This window comes from Hemibagrus wyckioides, linkage group LG16 (genome assembly GCF_019097595.1).
Source record: "Hemibagrus wyckioides isolate EC202008001 linkage group LG16, SWU_Hwy_1.0, whole genome shotgun sequence".
NCBI classification, from domain to species: domain Eukaryota; kingdom Metazoa; phylum Chordata; class Actinopteri; order Siluriformes; family Bagridae; genus Hemibagrus; species Hemibagrus wyckioides.
Genome location: NC_080725.1, coordinates 19,471,364 through 19,490,415, shown reverse-complemented (window position 1 = coordinate 19,490,415; position 19,052 = coordinate 19,471,364). Strand labels below are relative to the sequence as shown.

At 40.9% G+C, this 19,052-nt stretch overlaps 1 protein-coding gene across 1 annotated transcript in view; it reads right to left on the bottom strand.

The window, feature by feature from the left end:
• Nucleotides 1-19,052, bottom strand: part of itga1 (integrin, alpha 1) — a 68,320-nt gene that overhangs the window by 22,280 nt on the left and 26,988 nt on the right. Inside the window, exons 2-13 of the mRNA XM_058411788.1 lie at nt 16,813-16,933; nt 12,125-12,237; nt 11,269-11,360; nt 10,151-10,265; nt 8,826-8,947; nt 4,855-5,003; nt 4,609-4,759; nt 4,053-4,227; nt 2,826-2,899; nt 1,969-2,113; nt 1,170-1,312; nt 892-1,035 (exon numbers count right to left, since the gene is read on the bottom strand). Coding sequence (XP_058267771.1) covers nt 892-1,035; nt 1,170-1,312; nt 1,969-2,113; nt 2,826-2,899; nt 4,053-4,227; nt 4,609-4,759; nt 4,855-5,003; nt 8,826-8,947; nt 10,151-10,265; nt 11,269-11,360; nt 12,125-12,237; nt 16,813-16,933 — 1,544 coding nt within the window. The remainder of the gene's footprint in view (nt 1-891; nt 1,036-1,169; nt 1,313-1,968; nt 2,114-2,825; nt 2,900-4,052; nt 4,228-4,608; nt 4,760-4,854; nt 5,004-8,825; nt 8,948-10,150; nt 10,266-11,268; nt 11,361-12,124; nt 12,238-16,812; nt 16,934-19,052) is intronic.

Below are 19,052 nucleotides of genomic sequence, written 5' to 3'. Positions count from 1 at the left end.
AATGGAAACCCCTGTGGCTCACAGTGAGGTTTAAGAGATCCAGGCAGCAGAGTGTTGAGGATGAGCAAAATATCAGCCACGAGAAATAAAATATAAAAGACATCCTTTAGGGTTTACTTGAGAAAATAACACAGTTCTGAGAATTTGACCTCTCTCTCTCTCTCTCTCTCTCTCTCTTTCTTTCTCTGTCTCCCTCCCTGCATCTATCTCTCCTCCTCCCTCCCTCTCTGTGTCGTGCTTTCTGTCTATATCTCTGTCTTCCTCCCTCTCTCCCCCGCTCTGCCTCTCTCTCTCTCTCCCCCTCTCTGTCTCTTTCTCCTTCGCTCTCTGTCTCTCCCCCCCTCTCTGTCTCTCTCTCCTTCGCTCACTCCCTCACTCTCTGTCTCCCTCCCTCTCTCTGTCTCCCTCCCTCTCTCTCACTCTCCCCCCTCTCTCTTTCTTTCTGTCTGTCTGTCTCCTTCCCCCTCTGCCCCCGCTGTCTATCTCTCCTACTCCCACCCTCTCTCTCTTTGTCTCTCTCCCTCGCTCTCCGTCTCTGTCCCCTCTCTGTCTCTCTCTTTATCTCTCTCTGTCTTCCTTCCCCTCTTTCTGTCTCTCTTTCTCTCTCTCTGTCTCTATCCCTGTCTCTCTCCCTCCCTCTCTCTCTGTCTCACTCCCCCTCTCTCTGTCTCTCTCCCTCTTTCTACCTCTGCCTCCCTCCCTCCCTTCCTCTCTCTCTCCCTCTCTCTCTACCCCCTCTCTATCTCTGTCTCTCTCCCTCTCTGTTTTTCTTTCTGACTCCCTTCCTCTCTCTCCCTCTCTCTCTCTGTCCCTTCCCCCTCTCTATCTATCTTTCTGTCTCTCTCATCCATACCTCTCTCTCCTTCCCTCTCTATCTCTCTCTCTCTGTACCTTGTTGAGCTTGTAGACGTAGACTTGTCCCTGCTCGTCTCTCTCAGGCCCCATGAACATGGGAGCTCCCACCAGCAGAAGGTCTGTGTACGAGTCTTTGTCCACGTCCAGAGTTTGCAGGACGCTGCCGAAGTACGAGCCGATCTGAAAGACATGAGCAGACAGAAAAAACGCGGCGCTTTAAAATATATTTCAAATGTAAATGGAAAGTATTCACTAGATACAGTATTATAATGCACTATTAGCATGTGAGCAGGTTTTTTAATATCTCAGGGCACCTGCTGTCCTTCGATGTTCTGCGTGACCGTGACGTTCGTTCCGTTCATGCGGTACACGATCACTCGGCCGGTGTGGTTGTATCTGGGAGCCCCGGTGATGTAGAGAACTCCAGAGGGCGTGTACGCAGACTGCACGTCGTATCCTTTATCCACAAATGTGCAGCACGTTATTCATCCAAGAAAAACATGCACGTTTTATTCATTGTAGAAAACTTAAAATTAAGATCTCTGCATGAAACCTTTCGTCTTCTTGCATGTGGGCGGAGCTTCAGACCTGTCCGTTATATCAAAGTGAAAGTATTATCTCTATGTTTTTATTGCAACTTCACGTTCCACTGAAATGAATGTAAAACAGCTGGAGTGTAATTTTATAATCCACTTAAACAAAACTTTTATTACGTGGGCAGTTTAGGGGTGTCAGCTAAACCGAGCCAAATACTCCCTCCCCCCACCCCTCAATGATGTGCTATTATTATATCCTCTCCTTTTCGGTTTCATCTTCACAGACACGTCTGAGTCCGAGGAAGCTCCTTAAAAGGGGATGTGAAGAGAGCAGTGGAATTTTCTTTCGCTCTGGAAAGTGTTTATGGGAACACTCGAGTGTTTAGACTGCGCCCGGAGCCTTGTTTCTCTGCTCTGAGCAGGGAATTGTACAGGAAGAATACAACATGTGCCTTTTATTTATTTACATCCTGAGGGCTGGAGGTTGAACGAGTGGAGATGGTGCTACGAAACACAAGGATGTTGCTACAGGTGCAACCTTATAAAAGTGTCTGGGTTAGTAGAGTTTAATACGTACCCACGTATCCGGCCATGCCTTGGTAGCGCTCCGTTAGAGGGTTGTGAAAGGTGTTGTGCTTGGGAACGACGAACCGATTGCCTGACTGTGTGACGACAGTGCCATTCCAATCATATGCTCCCACAGCGCCGAGCATCACACCTGCCTAGAGACAGTAAACAAGCAGGTCATCAAAGTCCAGATGCTTTTATAGTCAGTCGGGATTCCGACACTGCCAGACAGTAAAGGTTTGTAATGAATATAGTGCAAGAGTTAGCAGCAAAAAAAATCCTGACTGCAATAAAAATGGAAAAATTTCTACCACCATCCATTAATTCCTCAGCTTGGCAAACCAACAGAAGTAAGCTTTGTGTATTCAAGCTACAACATGCACTGCCTGGTGAAATTTTCAATCAGTGTAAACAAATGAACAGAACATTTCTATGAATATATCACCCCTAGTAGGCTAGAGAACAACATCAATACTTATAAAACACGACACATTTCATATTAACCACCACTGTGGAGTGGAACATGACAAAGACACTGAACATGGACACAACCAAACAGGAGTAAACCATTTTATAGCCTCTGGGAAAAGAGTTCAAGTCCAGAGCTGCTGCTTAGTTTACTAATAATGTTGTGAGAAGCCATATTTAATTTGACCTCACTTGCTGAACTCCTGAATTCATGAGAATTCATGTACAACCTCTATTAGAACGCAGCATTACTGTAATATAAGCGTCTTCCAAATTCTTATCTGCACATTGGATTGGATTACTAAGACGATCTGGTTAACTTGCAGACTGCGCAGCCATCCTGCTGTAGACATTCCCCTGGACATTCACTCTAGCTGTTTAAGAAAGAATAGGACTTACCCTCGAGGTGTGAGCGCTGAATCCAGACTGCGACATCTCCATCTCGAAAGACGACGTGTGATTCCCAGACGTAGCTGTTCGGCAAGACAAATCATAGTCAGAAATGTGTGTTATATTGTGTGGGGATTTTTTTTTCCAGTAGATACCGAACAAGCGTCCGTGAGCAGGGGCATAACACTGGCACGCATCATAAACCGTCCCGCAGTTAGTTCCAAGTTGTAAAATGTTGAAAATAGTAGCTAGTAACAATTGTATAGCAACTTTGTCTTATCACTTGAGAAGAGATCATTTCACATTTTGCTTCACTCTTCTAGCTTTATCCATAACTTACTAAGATTCTCATCTCCATGCAAATTCACAGGCATTTCAGTTGTATTCATGATACTGTGAAATACTAAGAAGTGGCTAACAGACATTCTGGTTTCACTACAATATGTACAGTACAGTGGAACCTTGGCATACGAATGCCCTCCATTGTGAATTTTTGCCTTAAGAATTGAAATTTTGCAAGAAACTTGCACCAGGAAAAGACTGAGAGCCAATCTGAAGTGATTTTTTTTCAGTCAGAGAAAGCTGTTTGGAAAGACTCAACCCACGATACCAATGTCCATCCATCCATCCATTTTCTAAACCTTTCTTATTCCTAATTAGGGTCAAGGGGGTCTGCTGGAGCCTATCCCAGTGCACATAGGGCGAAAGGCACGGGTACACCCTGGACTGGTCACCAGTCCATCGCAGGGCCGATACCAATGTATGCCTTCAAAAGCTAGGTGATTTTTCGGGAGTTTTTTGCTGACAGATTGGTGGCGTGGGTGGTCTGTTCTATTTGTAGCCCAAGCTTATTGGTACGACCTCCTGTGACATTTACACTTCTGTCATTTAGCAGACATCCTTGTCCAGAGCTTATCTCATTTTATACAACTGAGCAATTCAGGGTTAAGGGCCTTGCTCAGGGCAGCTTGGTGGACCTGGGGTTGAAACTCACAACCTTCTGAGCAGTAGTTCAATGCCTTAACCACTATCACATCTGTGAGGACCCTTGACATGGAATGCTTGGCTTGGGTCAGCAGCCGTACAGTTTACATACGCTTATTGGTAATATTGCTAATATTTTTGGGTGGCTGGAACGGATTATCTGTATTTTCTTTATTTCTTATGGGAAAATCGTTTCGCATTACAAATTTTCGCCTTAAGAAATTAAATTCGTATGCCTAGAGTCTCCGTTACCTTCTAAGGCAAAGATTTTGCTCCCGAGAGCATCGACGATGGTCACCAGAGCTCTCTCGTCTTCCACATCGAAGAAATGATCTTCGGTTTTGTTGCTTGCGATGGACTTGATTTGCTCAATGAATTTTTCCACTTGCTCTTTGCTTTTATTTTGTCGGTTATAATCACCAAGAACCTGCAAATGCAGAGAAACTGAATGTAACGTTACTCATTTAGAATCGAATACATTTTGACTCATAATGGCTTTCTCAGACTGTGTTTAATGCAGGAGCATTGCTTTCACACTGCGGTGCTGAAATAGCAAAGTGTGAAATGATGTAGTGGTTAAACATTATGGCTGGTTGCTTAGCAACAGGCACCCAGTTCGAAACGAAACATCACCTTTGTGCAACATATCACTTAAAAACCAGAACGTAGCAACACTTCATAATAAAAACAAAATAGAGTCAAAGATAGAGTCAGATGACAGAATTAGCATAAGTTGGATATCGAAGGACGGCTGGTCAACTACATGACAGACTTTAAAACAACAAGAGAAAAGAGCTGAGACACTCACGGCGATGGCGAACCTCTCGATCCCGTCCTTCTCACAGTCGTCGACGACTTCTTTCAGTCTGTAGTCATCATGAGACTCTCCATCCGTGACGATCACCATGACCTTCTTCACTCCTGGTCTGGCTCCTCGCTCCGCAGTGAACGCCTCTTTCCTGTTTTAATGGATTGTCTTATTTTTTAAAAAACTTTATGTTTTGTATTATCCCTTTGTCTTCCTTATGTTTTGTATTATCCCTTTGTCACACACCTCGCCGTATCAATTCCCAACGCCGTCATGGTTTTGAAGCCCTGCCTCTGTTGGATCTTGGAGGCGTTCCTCACCAGGTCCTCTGTGGAACTGAACTGACTGAGGTTAAAAACATGGCCCACGTTGTCTCCGTATGACACGATGCCCACCTGGAGAGAAAATAAACAGAAAGCGAGAGCCAAAATCAAAAACCATGAACTTACACCATTTACTTGAGTCCGAGAGAATCTTCTAGAACAGCAGCTCTGACAACAGTGCAGCTGCCAATCGCGGGTTAGCCAACGGTTTGTTCGTATGCCGAAAATGCTTCGTATGTCGATGCACATTGCTTGCAAAATTTCAATTCTTAAGGAGAAAATTCATAAGGGAGGGTATTCGTATGCCGAGGTTCCACTGTATTAGCAAACTTGTATGTATGAATGGAAGGAGTCTCCAGTGTCAGTGCTTTGTTACAATCAGTAGGTTTTCTGCCACTGGATAGTCTTCAGGACTAGAGGAGTTCTTATTGCTTAGAGGTTTTTGTTTAACAGGAAAAGGTAAAGCTGCACATTCTTTTCAAGAAAGAAAGGATAATAGCAGCTAAGTTGTCTTTATTTGTCACATATACATTATTGCACAGTGAAACTCTTTCTTCACATACCCCATCCTTGGGGGTTAGGGTCAGAGCACAGGGTCAGCCATCATACAGTGCCCCTGGAGCAAGATGGGGTTAAGGGCCTTGCTTAAGGGCCCAAATGTGGTAGCTTGGCAGTGCTGGGGCTTGAACCCAGATCTTCCAGTCAACAACCCAAAGCTTTAACCACTAGAACTACAGGTTTAACCACTAGAGCTACAGGTACTCTAGAGCCGCTAGAGCTACAGCTATTCAGGTGACAGAATGGATATTTGTAGCTGCTCTACCCTAAGTGAAAACAGGCAACAATTTGCTTTGTGGATGTTCCAATATTAAGTGTAACTATAACTGGATAACAATTAAGATGTGTCCTTTAATAATAAGTCAAACTGTAGTGTTGTGTTATGAGAGAAAATAACATTTTTATAGCAATATTAACATTTAAGGCATTTGGCAGAAGTCTTTATCCAGAGTGATGATATTTATCTCACTTTTATACAATTCAACAACTGAGGGTTAAGGGCCTTGATCAAGGGCTCAGCAGTGGCAGTGCTTATACAGCACCTTGGAGCAGAGAGGGTTAGGAGCCTTGTTCAGGAGCAGCTTGATGATGCTGGGGCTTGAACCTAAGACCTTCTGACCAGCAATATGGTCTGGTAACAAATCCCACTGATTATTTTCCTAAAACAGCACCTCGTTTTATTCCATGTGTTTTATTCCTTACATATGACATTTAGCCAATGTAACTATTTACTCCAAACACACACACACACACACACACAGAAAAGTGATTCATTCATTATGATGTCATGCATTTAAAAGGAAAATGCGGTCTTCCTCAGTTTCCAGTGCCACGTTCAGGAAAACTCTTCACTCTCCCCAAAACGAGTCTCTGTCTAAAGGATTTTCCTGAAAGGGTTTTAATGAGCCATCGCAGCAAAACCACACTGAGGCTGCATGAGTGAATAACACAGAGGTAGGAGATCATGTGGAATTAAAAACTGGGGTGTGGAACAGCGTCATTACAGAATTTCTTTTAAGTTAAAGTCATTAGATACTGAAAATGGAGTGATGACAGGATGCAGCTGCGGTAGTGTAAGTGATAACAGGAATCATCCTTTGTGTCAGGAGATACTTTGAGAGTTCCCTGCCAGACCACTAAAGGGCAGGTGTTTCACCATAGCCTGCTTTTTGTTTATGTATTTCTCACATGTGCTGTGCCACACCCTTCCTATTGTTATGCTATAATGTTCTGTCCTACATACACCGATCAGGCATAACATTATGACCTAATATAGTCTTGGTCCCCCAAGGCATGGACTCCACTAGATCCCTGAAGGTGTGCTGTGGTATCTGACAACAAGAAGTTGCCAGGGAGGTCCTCCATGGATCGGACTTGTTTGTCCAGCACATCCCACAGATGCTTGATTGGATTGAGACCTGGAGAATTTGGAGACCAAGTCAAGACCTCAAACTCGTTGTTGTGCTCATCACACCAAACCTGAACCATTTTTGCTTTGTGGCAAGGCATATTATCCTGCTGAAAGCAGACATCCGGGAATATGGTTTCCAAGGAAGGGTGTACATGGTCTGCAACAATGCTTAGGTAGGTGGTAAAGTACCCTCTGCATGGATGGCAGGACCCAAGGTTTCCCAGCAGAACATTGCCCAAAACATGACACTGGCTCTGCCGGCTTGCCTTCTTCCCACAGTGCATCCTGGTGCCATGTGTTCCCCAGGAAAATGACACACACACCCGACCATCCACGTGATGTAAAAGAAAACATGATTCATCAGACCAGGCCACACGTGCATCAGTGAGCCTTGGCCGCCCATGACCCTGTCGCCGGTTCACCACTGTTCCTTTCTTTGGACCACTTTTGATAGATACTGACCACTGCAGACCGGGAACACCCCACAAGAGCTGCAGTGTTGGAGATGCTCTGAGCCAGTGGTCTAGCCATCACAATTTGGCCCTTTGTCAAACTCGCTCAAATCCTTACGCTTGTCCATTTCTCCTGATTCTAACACATCAACTTTGAGGACCAAATGTTCACTTGATGCCTAATATATCCCACCCACTAACAGGTGCCATGATGAGGAGATAATCAGTCTTATTCACTTCACCTGTCACTGCTCATAATGTTATGGCTGCCCTATCAGTGTATACCAGCCCTTTTATATCTGTCTTTAAATTAAGCCATTTTCCAATCTCATTATCATCTCACATATTAAACAAAAGTTCCATTCCAGCACAAAGATCATCTCTGTGGTTCTCACCTGCACCACAGCACTATTCAGCCTGCACTTTTAACCTCGGATAGAGGATAAAAGGTTTCACTCATATAATTGAGATTTGGTGGTTTTTCCCCTCGGGGTTATGAAACTCTGCTCTGAAGCAGGATTAACTGCTTTCTAACGCAGTGTTAACTTCACATCGATGTGTGAAATGTGTATGTGAAACGATAGAATGTTACGGCTGGTTGCTTAGCAACAGGCAACCAATCAGAAACCGAATAGCACTTCTGTGTCTCATTTCATGTGTTATGTACAGTCTCAGAAACTCTGCTTATGTGTAAACAGGCTTGTGTCGCTGCAGTCAGGTAAGTCAGGATTACAGTGAAAGCTGTTTGGAAAGACTCAAGCCACCATACCAACGCTTGCCTTCGCTATGTGTTCAAAAGCTACGTGATTTTTCGCACGTTTTTTTGTTGACAGATTGGTGGTGTGGGTGATCTGTTGTATTTTTAGCCCAACTTTGGTGGCACGACTTCCTGTGAGGAGCCTTGACCCTTGGAAATTGGTAATATTTTTGGGTGGCTGGGACGGAATATTTGCATTTACATTATTTCTTATGGAAAAATTCATATCTCCAGAACAAATTAAATCCTGGAGTACAGTATGAGCAGTGTGAAGCTCTGGGATTGATAGTGGCTCACTGATAAATGTGTTGGACTAGGCTGTGAGCTCAAATCCCAGTACCACCAATGCTACCACTGTTGGGCCCTTGAGCAAGACCCTCAACCCTCAGTTGCTGGCATAAGGGTAAATGAAATGTTAAACATGCTAACATAGGATGCTTAGAGTTTAAAGTAACTTTCAGTGCTGTTAGCTCTCTATATGAAAAGATCAGGGTTCAAGCCCTGCCACGCTGCCACTATTTGGCCCTTGAGCAAGGCCCTCCAACCCCTGCCCAACTCTGAGCTCTGACCCCAACGCTTCAAGGATGGCATATGTGGCGAAAGAATTTCACTGTGCAGTAATGTGACAAATGAAGGCAACTTAACTTATGAAGCATCAGGGTCCTAAAGGAACAATGTTCATTTCACCTGATTATACTCCAGAGGAGAAAACTCACCCTGGCTGGAGGGATGCTGATCTTTTCGAGAAACTTTGTGAGAAAGTTTGTGATGTCCTTCCACGGGAAAATGCTGTTGGATCCATCCAGCACGATGACGATGTCCATGTCCTGCTTACAGTCTGGAAAACAAAATGGTACCAAGCAAACATAAGCAAACACACATTGTGCTATTCCACATCATACGGTCATAACATACAGCATCTCACACTGCTTCAGACTTTATGGGTCATAATGAAAGTCTCCTTTGTCCTAGACAGATATGGTTATGTTCTAATGTTGTATCATGGTTGCTATGGCGATGCGATCTCCAATGTTAATCTGATGTCCAGCAAAAATGAGATATTTTTATTTTATAAAACAAAAGATTTAACTTGTTAATGAAAAGATGAATGTCTGAGAACGAAAGAGGATATAAAAGGATAACCGTATTCGGATGGAAGTGGGCATGGCCTAATCATATAGGTTTATTTGTTAGATTTGATGTAGAATTGTCCAGCATGTGAATACTGTATTTTCTCAACCTCACCTAGTTTCAAATCAGTCTCAACTACAGAGTGGAGGATTGTTATAGGTTTCTGCCCATGGTATATATTTTCCTACAAATTTAATAGTTTCTATAAATATCAACAAAGCAGCAATTTCACTCTTCCTGTTTTTTTCTTCTACAGAAGTCCCAAATCGCATACTTATGCACTATTCTATGAATAGAGTGTAATAATTACAAGAAGAAGAAGGAGAAGAAGAAGTGCACTTCATCAACCTGGATGATTCATTAATTCAACTAAGAAAGTGTGGAATACTGAAGACATGGAAATGGGGGCGGAGCTACCAGGCACCGAAGCTGGACTCGGCAAAATTTCCAAGACGGCCAATGACACTCTGGTGGACCAGACGTCTTAGAAATGTCTTTTAAATTAGCCAACGTCGTTTAGTAAAAACAAAACCCGTCATTGTTCCATTTGTGACCCTTCTTAAATTCATACACTAGATGCCCGAGTACATAGTGCCTAGTGTAAGTGCGTAGATCATTTGGGATACAGCTGGAGACTCAGAACTTGCTACTGTAAGTGCATTGTAAGTGACTGCATGTGTGTGTGTGTGTGTGTGTTTGAAATGAAGAGACACTGTATTTAAGATGAGTCACAGGTTCCTGTGCATCTAAGACGTCAGCTCTTATAAACCGTGTCCTAAATTGGGCATGCGGGCCAGAGGGCAAGCCGGAGTTTACACACATGGGAATGTGTTAATATACACACATGCCACATGTCGTGAAAGACTGAGAGAGAGAGAGAGAGAGAGAGTGTGTGTGTGTGTGTGTATACCTTGGACGGTTGGGGCGATGGTGTTGAGCACCTGGAAGGAGGAGCTGACATTGGAGCAGATGCCGGTGATGTACTGCTGATTTCCACACATGTAGCCGTACTGAGGACCGCAAGCCTACAGGATCATTCACACTGATAATTAAACACTCAGTAGCCAAACAGTGTTGATATTTATTTCTATAGAGTTCATAGCAGCAAAGTGAGAAGAAAATAAGAAAAATAATAGAAATAAAATACTCCTTTGCTGACTTTTGCACATATATTTATTTATTTATTTATTTATTTATTTATTTATTTATTTATTTATTACTTAGATATTAAAGTCTAATTCCTGCTGAGCCAGTTAAAGTGAAAGAGAAAAACGCAAAGAAATAAGAGAAAAGTATCAAGAGCAAGGAAGAGCGAGAAAGTGCAGATAAAGTCTTTATAGAGATAGAGACAGAAAGGGGGATGAAGAGAGAGAGAGAGAGAAATTGATAGCGAGAGAAAGAGAGAGAGAAAGAAAGTGAGAAATGCATAGCGAGAGGAAGAGAGAGGGAGAGAGAGAGGGAGCAAGAGAGAAAGAGCAAGAAGAAGAGGAAGAGAGAGAGGGAGAGAAAGAGATAGAAAGAGAGGGAGAGAAACAGAGAGAGAGAGAGGAAGAGAAAGAGAGAGAATGAAAGAGAGAGGGAGAAAAAGAGAGCAAGAAAGACAGAGTGAGAGAAAAAGAGAGACAGCGAGAGAGAGAGAGAGAGAGAGAGAGAGAGAGAGAAAGAGAGTGAGAGAAACAGAGAGAGAGAAAGAAACAGAGAAAGAGAGATAGAGAGAGAGAGAGAGAGAGAGAGAGAGAGACGGAAAAAGAAAATGAGAGGTTCAGGAGACGCCTGAATTCTGTGTATTATGGCTGCAGGAAAAAGTGTGTCAGGCTTTCATTCATAAATGAATGTTGTTTTTTTATGAATTCAAACCCGAAGCCGGAGCACCGCAGAGACACGGCGTCTTCACCCTCACTAACTCCCTGTGGAAAAAGTGACTAACATTTCAATAACACTCCACAAACACCAGGCCATGAGCTGTAGGTCCACATGGCCGAGGTTTTTCGGGACACTGTGGAAAGCAAGAGCACGTTGTCTCCGTACCAGAAATCCTTTCCCGTCCGGATTGGCCACCAGCGTCGTCCCCATGGTCATGTTCGCTTTGACTTCGTGTATGTTTGGGATTGTTGTGTTCTCTGGATAAATAAAAAACAGGCAGCGAAGGTTTTAAACGCAACAATGCTGTATATGTTTGTCACTAGAACAGGCTGGACTAAAAAACGGTCCAAATTTCAGAGACGGAGATGTAACATCCGTGCTGGAGGACGTGTGGACATGTAGACCGGCTACCAATTTCATATGTTGCCCAAAAATATCTTGAAATGTGGTAAACATCTGCTTTCACACTAGCGGTTTAGTCTGAAACAGATCACTTTCGCATGAAAAACCTGGTGATGTGAAAGCAGTCATGTGGACCAGGAAGTGCCCAGTGGAACCGAACCCCAGACTTCCTGTAGGAGGTGGCGTGAGTTCCTCCTACAGGAACTGTGCCTCTATTCCTTACTCTCTGAAAAAGGGAATCATTTTCACACTACAGGGTTCAGATGGTTATAAGATAAGGGTTAGATGAGGGTTCAAACCCCTTGTACTTCCATTCTGCCACCATTTGGCCCCTGAGCAAGGCCCCTAACTCCTTCTATTGAAGCTGTGCTCTGACCACAACCTCCTATCCAGCTAGAAACACATGTAAATGTGTTATAACATATATATTTATAAAATCATCTTTTTTCCTTATAATGAGCTACATGCTTCTCTCCATATTCAAAGCGCAGCATGATGCTGTTTGGCTTCATCATTAAAGCTAAACGCTAAAGTCATCTGGCGGCACCGCTGCATAAAAAAATGACCACGGCACGAATACACACACTAGGAAAGAATCCACTATAAATCCAGTTCTCACCAGGCAGGTCTAATTTTATACAGCTGGAAGAACTGCCGTGACCCACGGGACATTTGTAGACGTCTCCGGTCCGCTGGGCTGGCTGTCCCTTTAGAGGAGAACCAATCAGGACCCTTCAGAGAGAAAGACAGAAGCAGAAACGGGGTCAAACGCAAACCACGAAGCCTGGGGGGAATTATGGGAAAGAGCGGCAGAACACTCCGTCTTCACTCGGAAAAAAGTAGAACTAATTGATTTGCGAAGTGAATACAGTGGAATACGTTTCGGAAGCTTATTGCCGTGATTGTTGTCATGGAAACACACATCCGCACGGGTTCATCGATGAGGAGCTGAAGCTTTTTGAATGTTCCAGACAAAAATTCTGGGTGGAGATCATGGCTTGCTGCTAGAAGTGGTTCAAAATGTCTGGGTCAAATATTTTTAATGAAATACACTCGTTCTGTATTAAATACGAAACTCTTAGACACGTAGATTTAGATAAAATAAATCAAATACAACTGAGTGTGAACTCGAGTCGTGTCCCAAATGACATTCTGCACACTTACACTATGCACTAGTTACTCTACTTTTGATATATTTATTTATATAAATTATATAATGTGTAATTCATTATTAATTACATAAAAAAATTCTAATTAATATAAATATATACATTTAAAATATTTCTTTATATTAATTACTAATATAATAATTTTTCAAAAATATATATTTTTTTATATTATTTATAACTCAAGACAAGCTTTATATTTCTTTTATATTATATCATTAATATAAATATAAAATGTTTAAATATTTATATTCATTATAAATATAATACTTTTTTATATATTTATTTATATTATTTATAACTCAGGGCAAGCTTTATATAATTATATAATTATTATAAATATATACATTTAAAATGTTTCTTTATATGCCTCTTCGGTCCATATTTTCTATCCTTTATTTTTTCAGGCTTAAAGGCAAATGGTTAATTAATTATACATTATATTATTAATATAAATATATACATTTCAAATATTCATTTATATTAATTATTAATATAATCATTTTTTTAAAAATATATTTATTTATATAACTCAGGACAAGCTTTATATTTCTTTAAAATCCCTATAAATCTATGCTGCCTCTTCGGTCAGTATTTTCTATCCCTAATTTTTACAGGCTTTAAGGCCAGTGCTTGTGTTTGAAGGTCTGTGGACAAATAAAAAGAAAAAAAAAAGAAACATCTACGTTCCTGTTTCTGTCTGAATTACTACGTGTGATTAATCTAACAGTTGTATCTGACGTATAAAACTAAAATATTTGATATTTTTAGGTTGTTAAGCTGGTAACTCATGAGGAAATTGAGTCTGGACTCATACTAGGGAGCTGGAGAGCCGACTGGGACCCGCCCTTTAACTTAAACTGTTTCAGTAGAGTAACACTTCTCAAAAACTGCAAATAAAGTCGTAAATAAATGAAATTCTTTCCTAAAATTTCACAAACATCCAGTAGTGTAAAGCTAAAAATACCCTATGAGATGCTGGCTGGACATCACACGAGCGGAGTCATTATCATTCCAGTGAGTTAATAAGGTGTGACCATCTGATGACAGAACAGTAGAAACACACATCCTGTTTATGTCCCAGCGTCCCAGTGTGTCCTTAATCTTCAACTTATCAGAGCGTAAAGGATTCTGAGCAATGAATCAAAATCTAATCATCCTAAATGCTTTAAATTCTATTAACACACTGATGCAGGAACAGGAAGTGAAGTGTGTGTGTGTCATGTACTATGCGGGATATGTAATATCTATATCCGTATCATTGCCTGCTGCTTTCGGTCAACATGAACACACATGTTCTCAGCATTAAGAAAGCTCTAAATGTCCATGTAGATGTTAAAGGGAAGATGAATAAAACATCAGATGATGAAAAAGAAATTTCTGGCCATTTTTAAAGCACTTCTGGATCAGAGCATCTCCAAAACTGCAGCTCTCGTGGGGTGTTCCCGGTCTGCAGTGGTCAGCATCTATCAAAAGTATCCTTTAAGTCCTGTAAGTATCTGTTAAGTCCTTACTTAAAGGATCTGCTCCTAACATCTTGGTGCCACAAACCTTCAGGGATCTAATGGAGTCCATGCCTCGATGGATCAGGGCTGTTTTGGCAGCAAAAGGGGGACCAACACAATATTAGGCAGGTGGTTATAATGTTATGCCTGATCAGTGTATATCAGACTTGAAGATATACTGTAAAACAGCTCTCTGTGGAGTCTGGGGTCAGAGTGTAGAAGTGTCTGTTATACACATGTGTATAAGATAATAAAGTTATTACAGTTATTATGAACATCTGTAAGAAATAAATCCATGTGTTATCCAAGCCATGTGGTGGAGATTAAGATCTTGATATTATATTTATATTACAGAATGTCTCGTTTTATCAGTGGAAGTAGCGTGAGATATCTGTTTCAGGATTGGAAATTGGAGTGAGTGTTAAGCAGTGCTTAGAATTATTGGCACCCCTGAAGATGTCAGTGTGGGTTTCCTTCAGGATCTCTGGTGTCCAGGATCACAAACATGCCACTTTATGAGATAACAAGTCCAAACTGCCCAGTGGAAAGGTGTGTATGAAGCCATTGATGGACTGGTATCTCATCTAAGACGTGTTCCTGGGATACACACTGGATCCAGTGCCATCCTGACATGGAAGTAACGTGAGATATCTGTTTTATGTGCTTTCAGGATTTTATAGGGAGCCTCATTTAGAGTGTGTGTGTGTGAGAGAGAAAAATGACACCGTTTACTGCAGTGTAAAACACATAACACGCTCCTCAGCCATTTACAAGAGCAGACACACACCACTGACACTTTTACAGGTGGCTCTGTTTAGAAAAAAATGTAAAAAGGCGATCTAAACTGAAGTGTTTAAGAGGCGAGGAGGCGATTCGTTCATAAGAGCATGTGCTAACCACTTTTTAATGGGTTCTGGGTGCTTGCATGGGTGAGAGTGTGAACTGGGCAGGAAATGGAAAAGGCTTTTCTGATGTCTAACAGATGGTTCAGTCCCAAATGGATGGGTCAGGGAAGGGAAGAAAACGAGAAGAAGGAAGGAAGAAATCTGAATAAAGCTGAGCTGCTGGAGGTAAAGGGATAGAGGATGGGACATTTGGTAGACATTAAAACTGTCCAGTAATTGGATAATAATAATACTATATTAATATTAATAATAATAACAATAGTAATAATACTAATAATATACTACTACTACTACTACTAATAATAATAATAATAAATCAATAATAATAATAATAATAATAATAGTAATAATAATAATAATAAAAAATAAGAATATTCCATTAAGGCCGGATTTTCCACTTTCTTGCTTATACTAAATATTTCTGTTGTTTTTTTTTTACTTGTTAAGAGAGAGAGAGAGAGAGAGAGAGAAGCAACACCTCAGGACTGTTTAACAGCATCTGATGGACAAAAGACACACACTAGAGGAAGATAAGGTACACATCTTGGACAGAGAAGACAGATTTGAGAGAGGAGCGATGGAGGAAAGCAATCCTTCTCTCAACAGAGGCATGCTGCTCTTTCATCCATCCCCAAGAAGATCAAGACGTCTTCACACGTCCACCAGGAAAGCCACACCTTAAAAACCCCTAAGTCCACCCCCCACCCTCGCCCCCAACATCCACTCTCACATTCACTGATTCTTACCCCGAATACCTCAATACACTCTCTCCTTACTCTCCTCCTCTGTGGTTATTACTGTACACCCTAACCACTCTCCCTTACTCCTAACATTTCCCCCCACTCTCATCTTCCCCTTGTTCCCTTAACGAGGCTATCCAGGAAAGGGAGGATCCTTGCCTCTGGGGGATACAAATTCGTACCCTCAGACTGAAGAAGCTGTTCGGGATCTAACTAGAAAGAAGTCCACTTGAGACGACTCAACTTCCAGATATCCTACCTCCACCTGGGTGACTGAGATACACAGTAACTTTAAACCTTTATTATTTTATACCTCTGTAAAGCTGCTTTGAGACAATGTCCATTGTTAAAGGGGAAGTTCACTTCCAGAACAAAAATCTACAAATAATTGACTCACCCCCTTATCATCCAAGAGGTTCATGTCTTTCTTTCATCAGCTGTAAAGAATCTACAGACCCAGTGTTTACAAAGCGAATGTATAAAAAGGTACATTAATTAATGTATTACATTAAGTAATTTTGTGTCATTCCACACACAACAACTTCGGAGCGGTCTTCCTTCTCTACACTAGTCAACACTGGGTCTGTAGCTCCGCCTACATCACACGTGACCTTCTGACGTGATTACGTAGTACGTAGCATCGCGGATGCGCATCCCACAGCTAATGCCAGACGAGCTTTTGTGGTTAAAAAGTATACAATTTTTGAAGCTGCATGTAAACTGCATTTTGGAAGGTCAAACTCGGGGGCACCATAGAAATCCACTATATGGAGAAAAATGATTTCCTCAGAAAACATCATATCTTTATTTCTTTTAGAAAGACATGAACATCCTAGATGACAAGGGGGTGTGTCAATTATCTGTAGATTTTTGTTCTGGCAGTGAACTTCCCCTTTAAAAGTGCTATACAACTGAACTGAGTAGTTGTGTATCAGATGTGTGTTTGTGTTTGTGTATTATATGTGTGTGTGTGTGTGTGTGTGAGACTCACCATTTCCCCTCTTTGTTCTCGAACTGCTGCACGGTGTAACCGAACATGTCTTCGATCGGCCCGCTGAAGGACATGCTGTTCTTCTCGTCCATGTTGAAGAACAGCAAACACGGCGGCAGCACTGCGGAAAGAGAAGAGACACATACATGTCATGTATCTACACTACACTTGTGTTTATAGTCCAGTTTAACTGCTTACAGTAAAAGCTAAGCAGTGCTAAGAAGTATTGGCACCCTCAGTGTGTCAGTGTGGGTTTCCTTCAGGATCTCTGATATCCATTGGTGGATTAAGCTAATAAATAATAAAAAGACATTTTTCTCATATCACTTATTTAAAAAAAAAAAAGCCAGCTTCACTTCAAGATTTGAAATAATAAGCAGTCCATATCAGTGTCCAGTTTCATTTCTTTCACCCCCCCCGCCAACCCAGGTTCCAAAAATCTAGACTCTTTTATTACTTTTTCATTAGACAAAGAAAAAGAAAAAGAAGCACAATAAGCAAAAGCTCAACTGGTGCCCAGTAAAAGTAATTGAAACGTCTAGAAAACCGCGAGAACAATTTCTTTATTCTCCCCCCGGACTGTGTGTAGGAGTACAACACGAACGAAAGCCAGAAGAAGTTCATAAATCATGTCTGCGTCTGCGTCACGTTCGTTGTTCTCCGCACACAACGGCGTCTCTGAGCGTGGCCTACAAACAGGACAGTGGGCTAGAGGCTTGAAAATGGCTCATTGTGACCAGGGTACAGAGAGACTCTTCATCCAGGACAGGAAACTGCATTCCCTTCATAACTCCACTGTCTCTCCAGCGGGGAAGGGGATTAATAACGCTTCTCAAGACGACTCTGAACTCAGAGTGTAAAACCTCACAGAGTCTCATGTCCACTCTGGAGAACAGCAAGTGCTGAAGCGGGTGAGAGAGAGAGAGAGAGAGAGAGCGAGAGAGAGAGAGAGAGAGAGAGAGACTCTCCAGCTCCATCCCTCTTACACAGCACCACTCAGAGACAGACAGACAGACAGACAGACAGACAAACAGATAGATAGATAGATAGATAGATAGATAGATAGATAGACTCTCCAGAGGAATTTAGAAAGAGAGTGAGAGAAAAAAGACAGAGTACGAAGAGGGATTGAGAAAGAGAGAAACTTGGAAGAAAGAGAGGAATCTAGAAAGAGAAAGAGTGAGAGAATGAGAGAACGACAGAAAAAGAGAGTGAGGATAAAGAGAGATAGAGAGAGAGAGAATGAAAGAAAGAGAGAGAAAAGGACATTGTGAGGCCCACATGCAATCAGCGGAAATTAAAATGATCCATTTGGACTTCAAGGTCCTCTGTGTGTGTGTGTGTGTGTGTGTGTGTTTGTGTGTGTGTGTGTGTGTGTGTGTGTGCGTGTGTATGTGTGTGTGTGTGTGTGTGTGACACAATGCATTTCCTCAGCAACATCTCCAGAGACATAAAGAGCCACACACACACACACACACACACACACTCATCTCTGCTTAATGAAGTGTTCAGTTATATCAGGCTTGGTGCGAGCATGTGAGCTGTAGATATTCAGAGCTCTTTACACACACTTTTATGAACTTCTCACACACACACACACACACACACACACAGAGAGAAATAAAACACTTTGGTTAGTTCTTTTCCTAGACTAGTCTAGGAAAAACGTTTATGAATGTGATCCGAAAAACTGTGATCCGAGAAAAAAAGAGGAAAAAAAAAAGCTGGAACTAGAAAAAATAAAATAAAATAAAATAAATACATTATTAATAATAATAATTAATTAATTATGAAAATAAATAAATAAATAAATATATACACATAAAATGAAATACAATAAAATTAGTACATTAATAATAATATTAATAATTAATTATATAAATAAATAAAAATGAAATGAAATAAAATAAAAATAATGATAAAAAACTATAAAAATAAATAAAAATAACTAAGTAAATAAATATAAAACAATAAAATTAATACATTAATAGTAATGTTAATAATTAATTATATAAATAAATAAATAAATAAATAATGAAATAAAATAAAATAAATGAATAATAATATTAATTATTATATAATTAAATAAATAATGAAATAAAATAAATAAATAAATATAAAATGAAATACAATAAAATGAATACATTAATAATAATAATAATAATAATAATAATAATAATAATAATAATAATAAACAAATAATGAAAGAAATTAAACAAATTACTACTAATAATTAATTA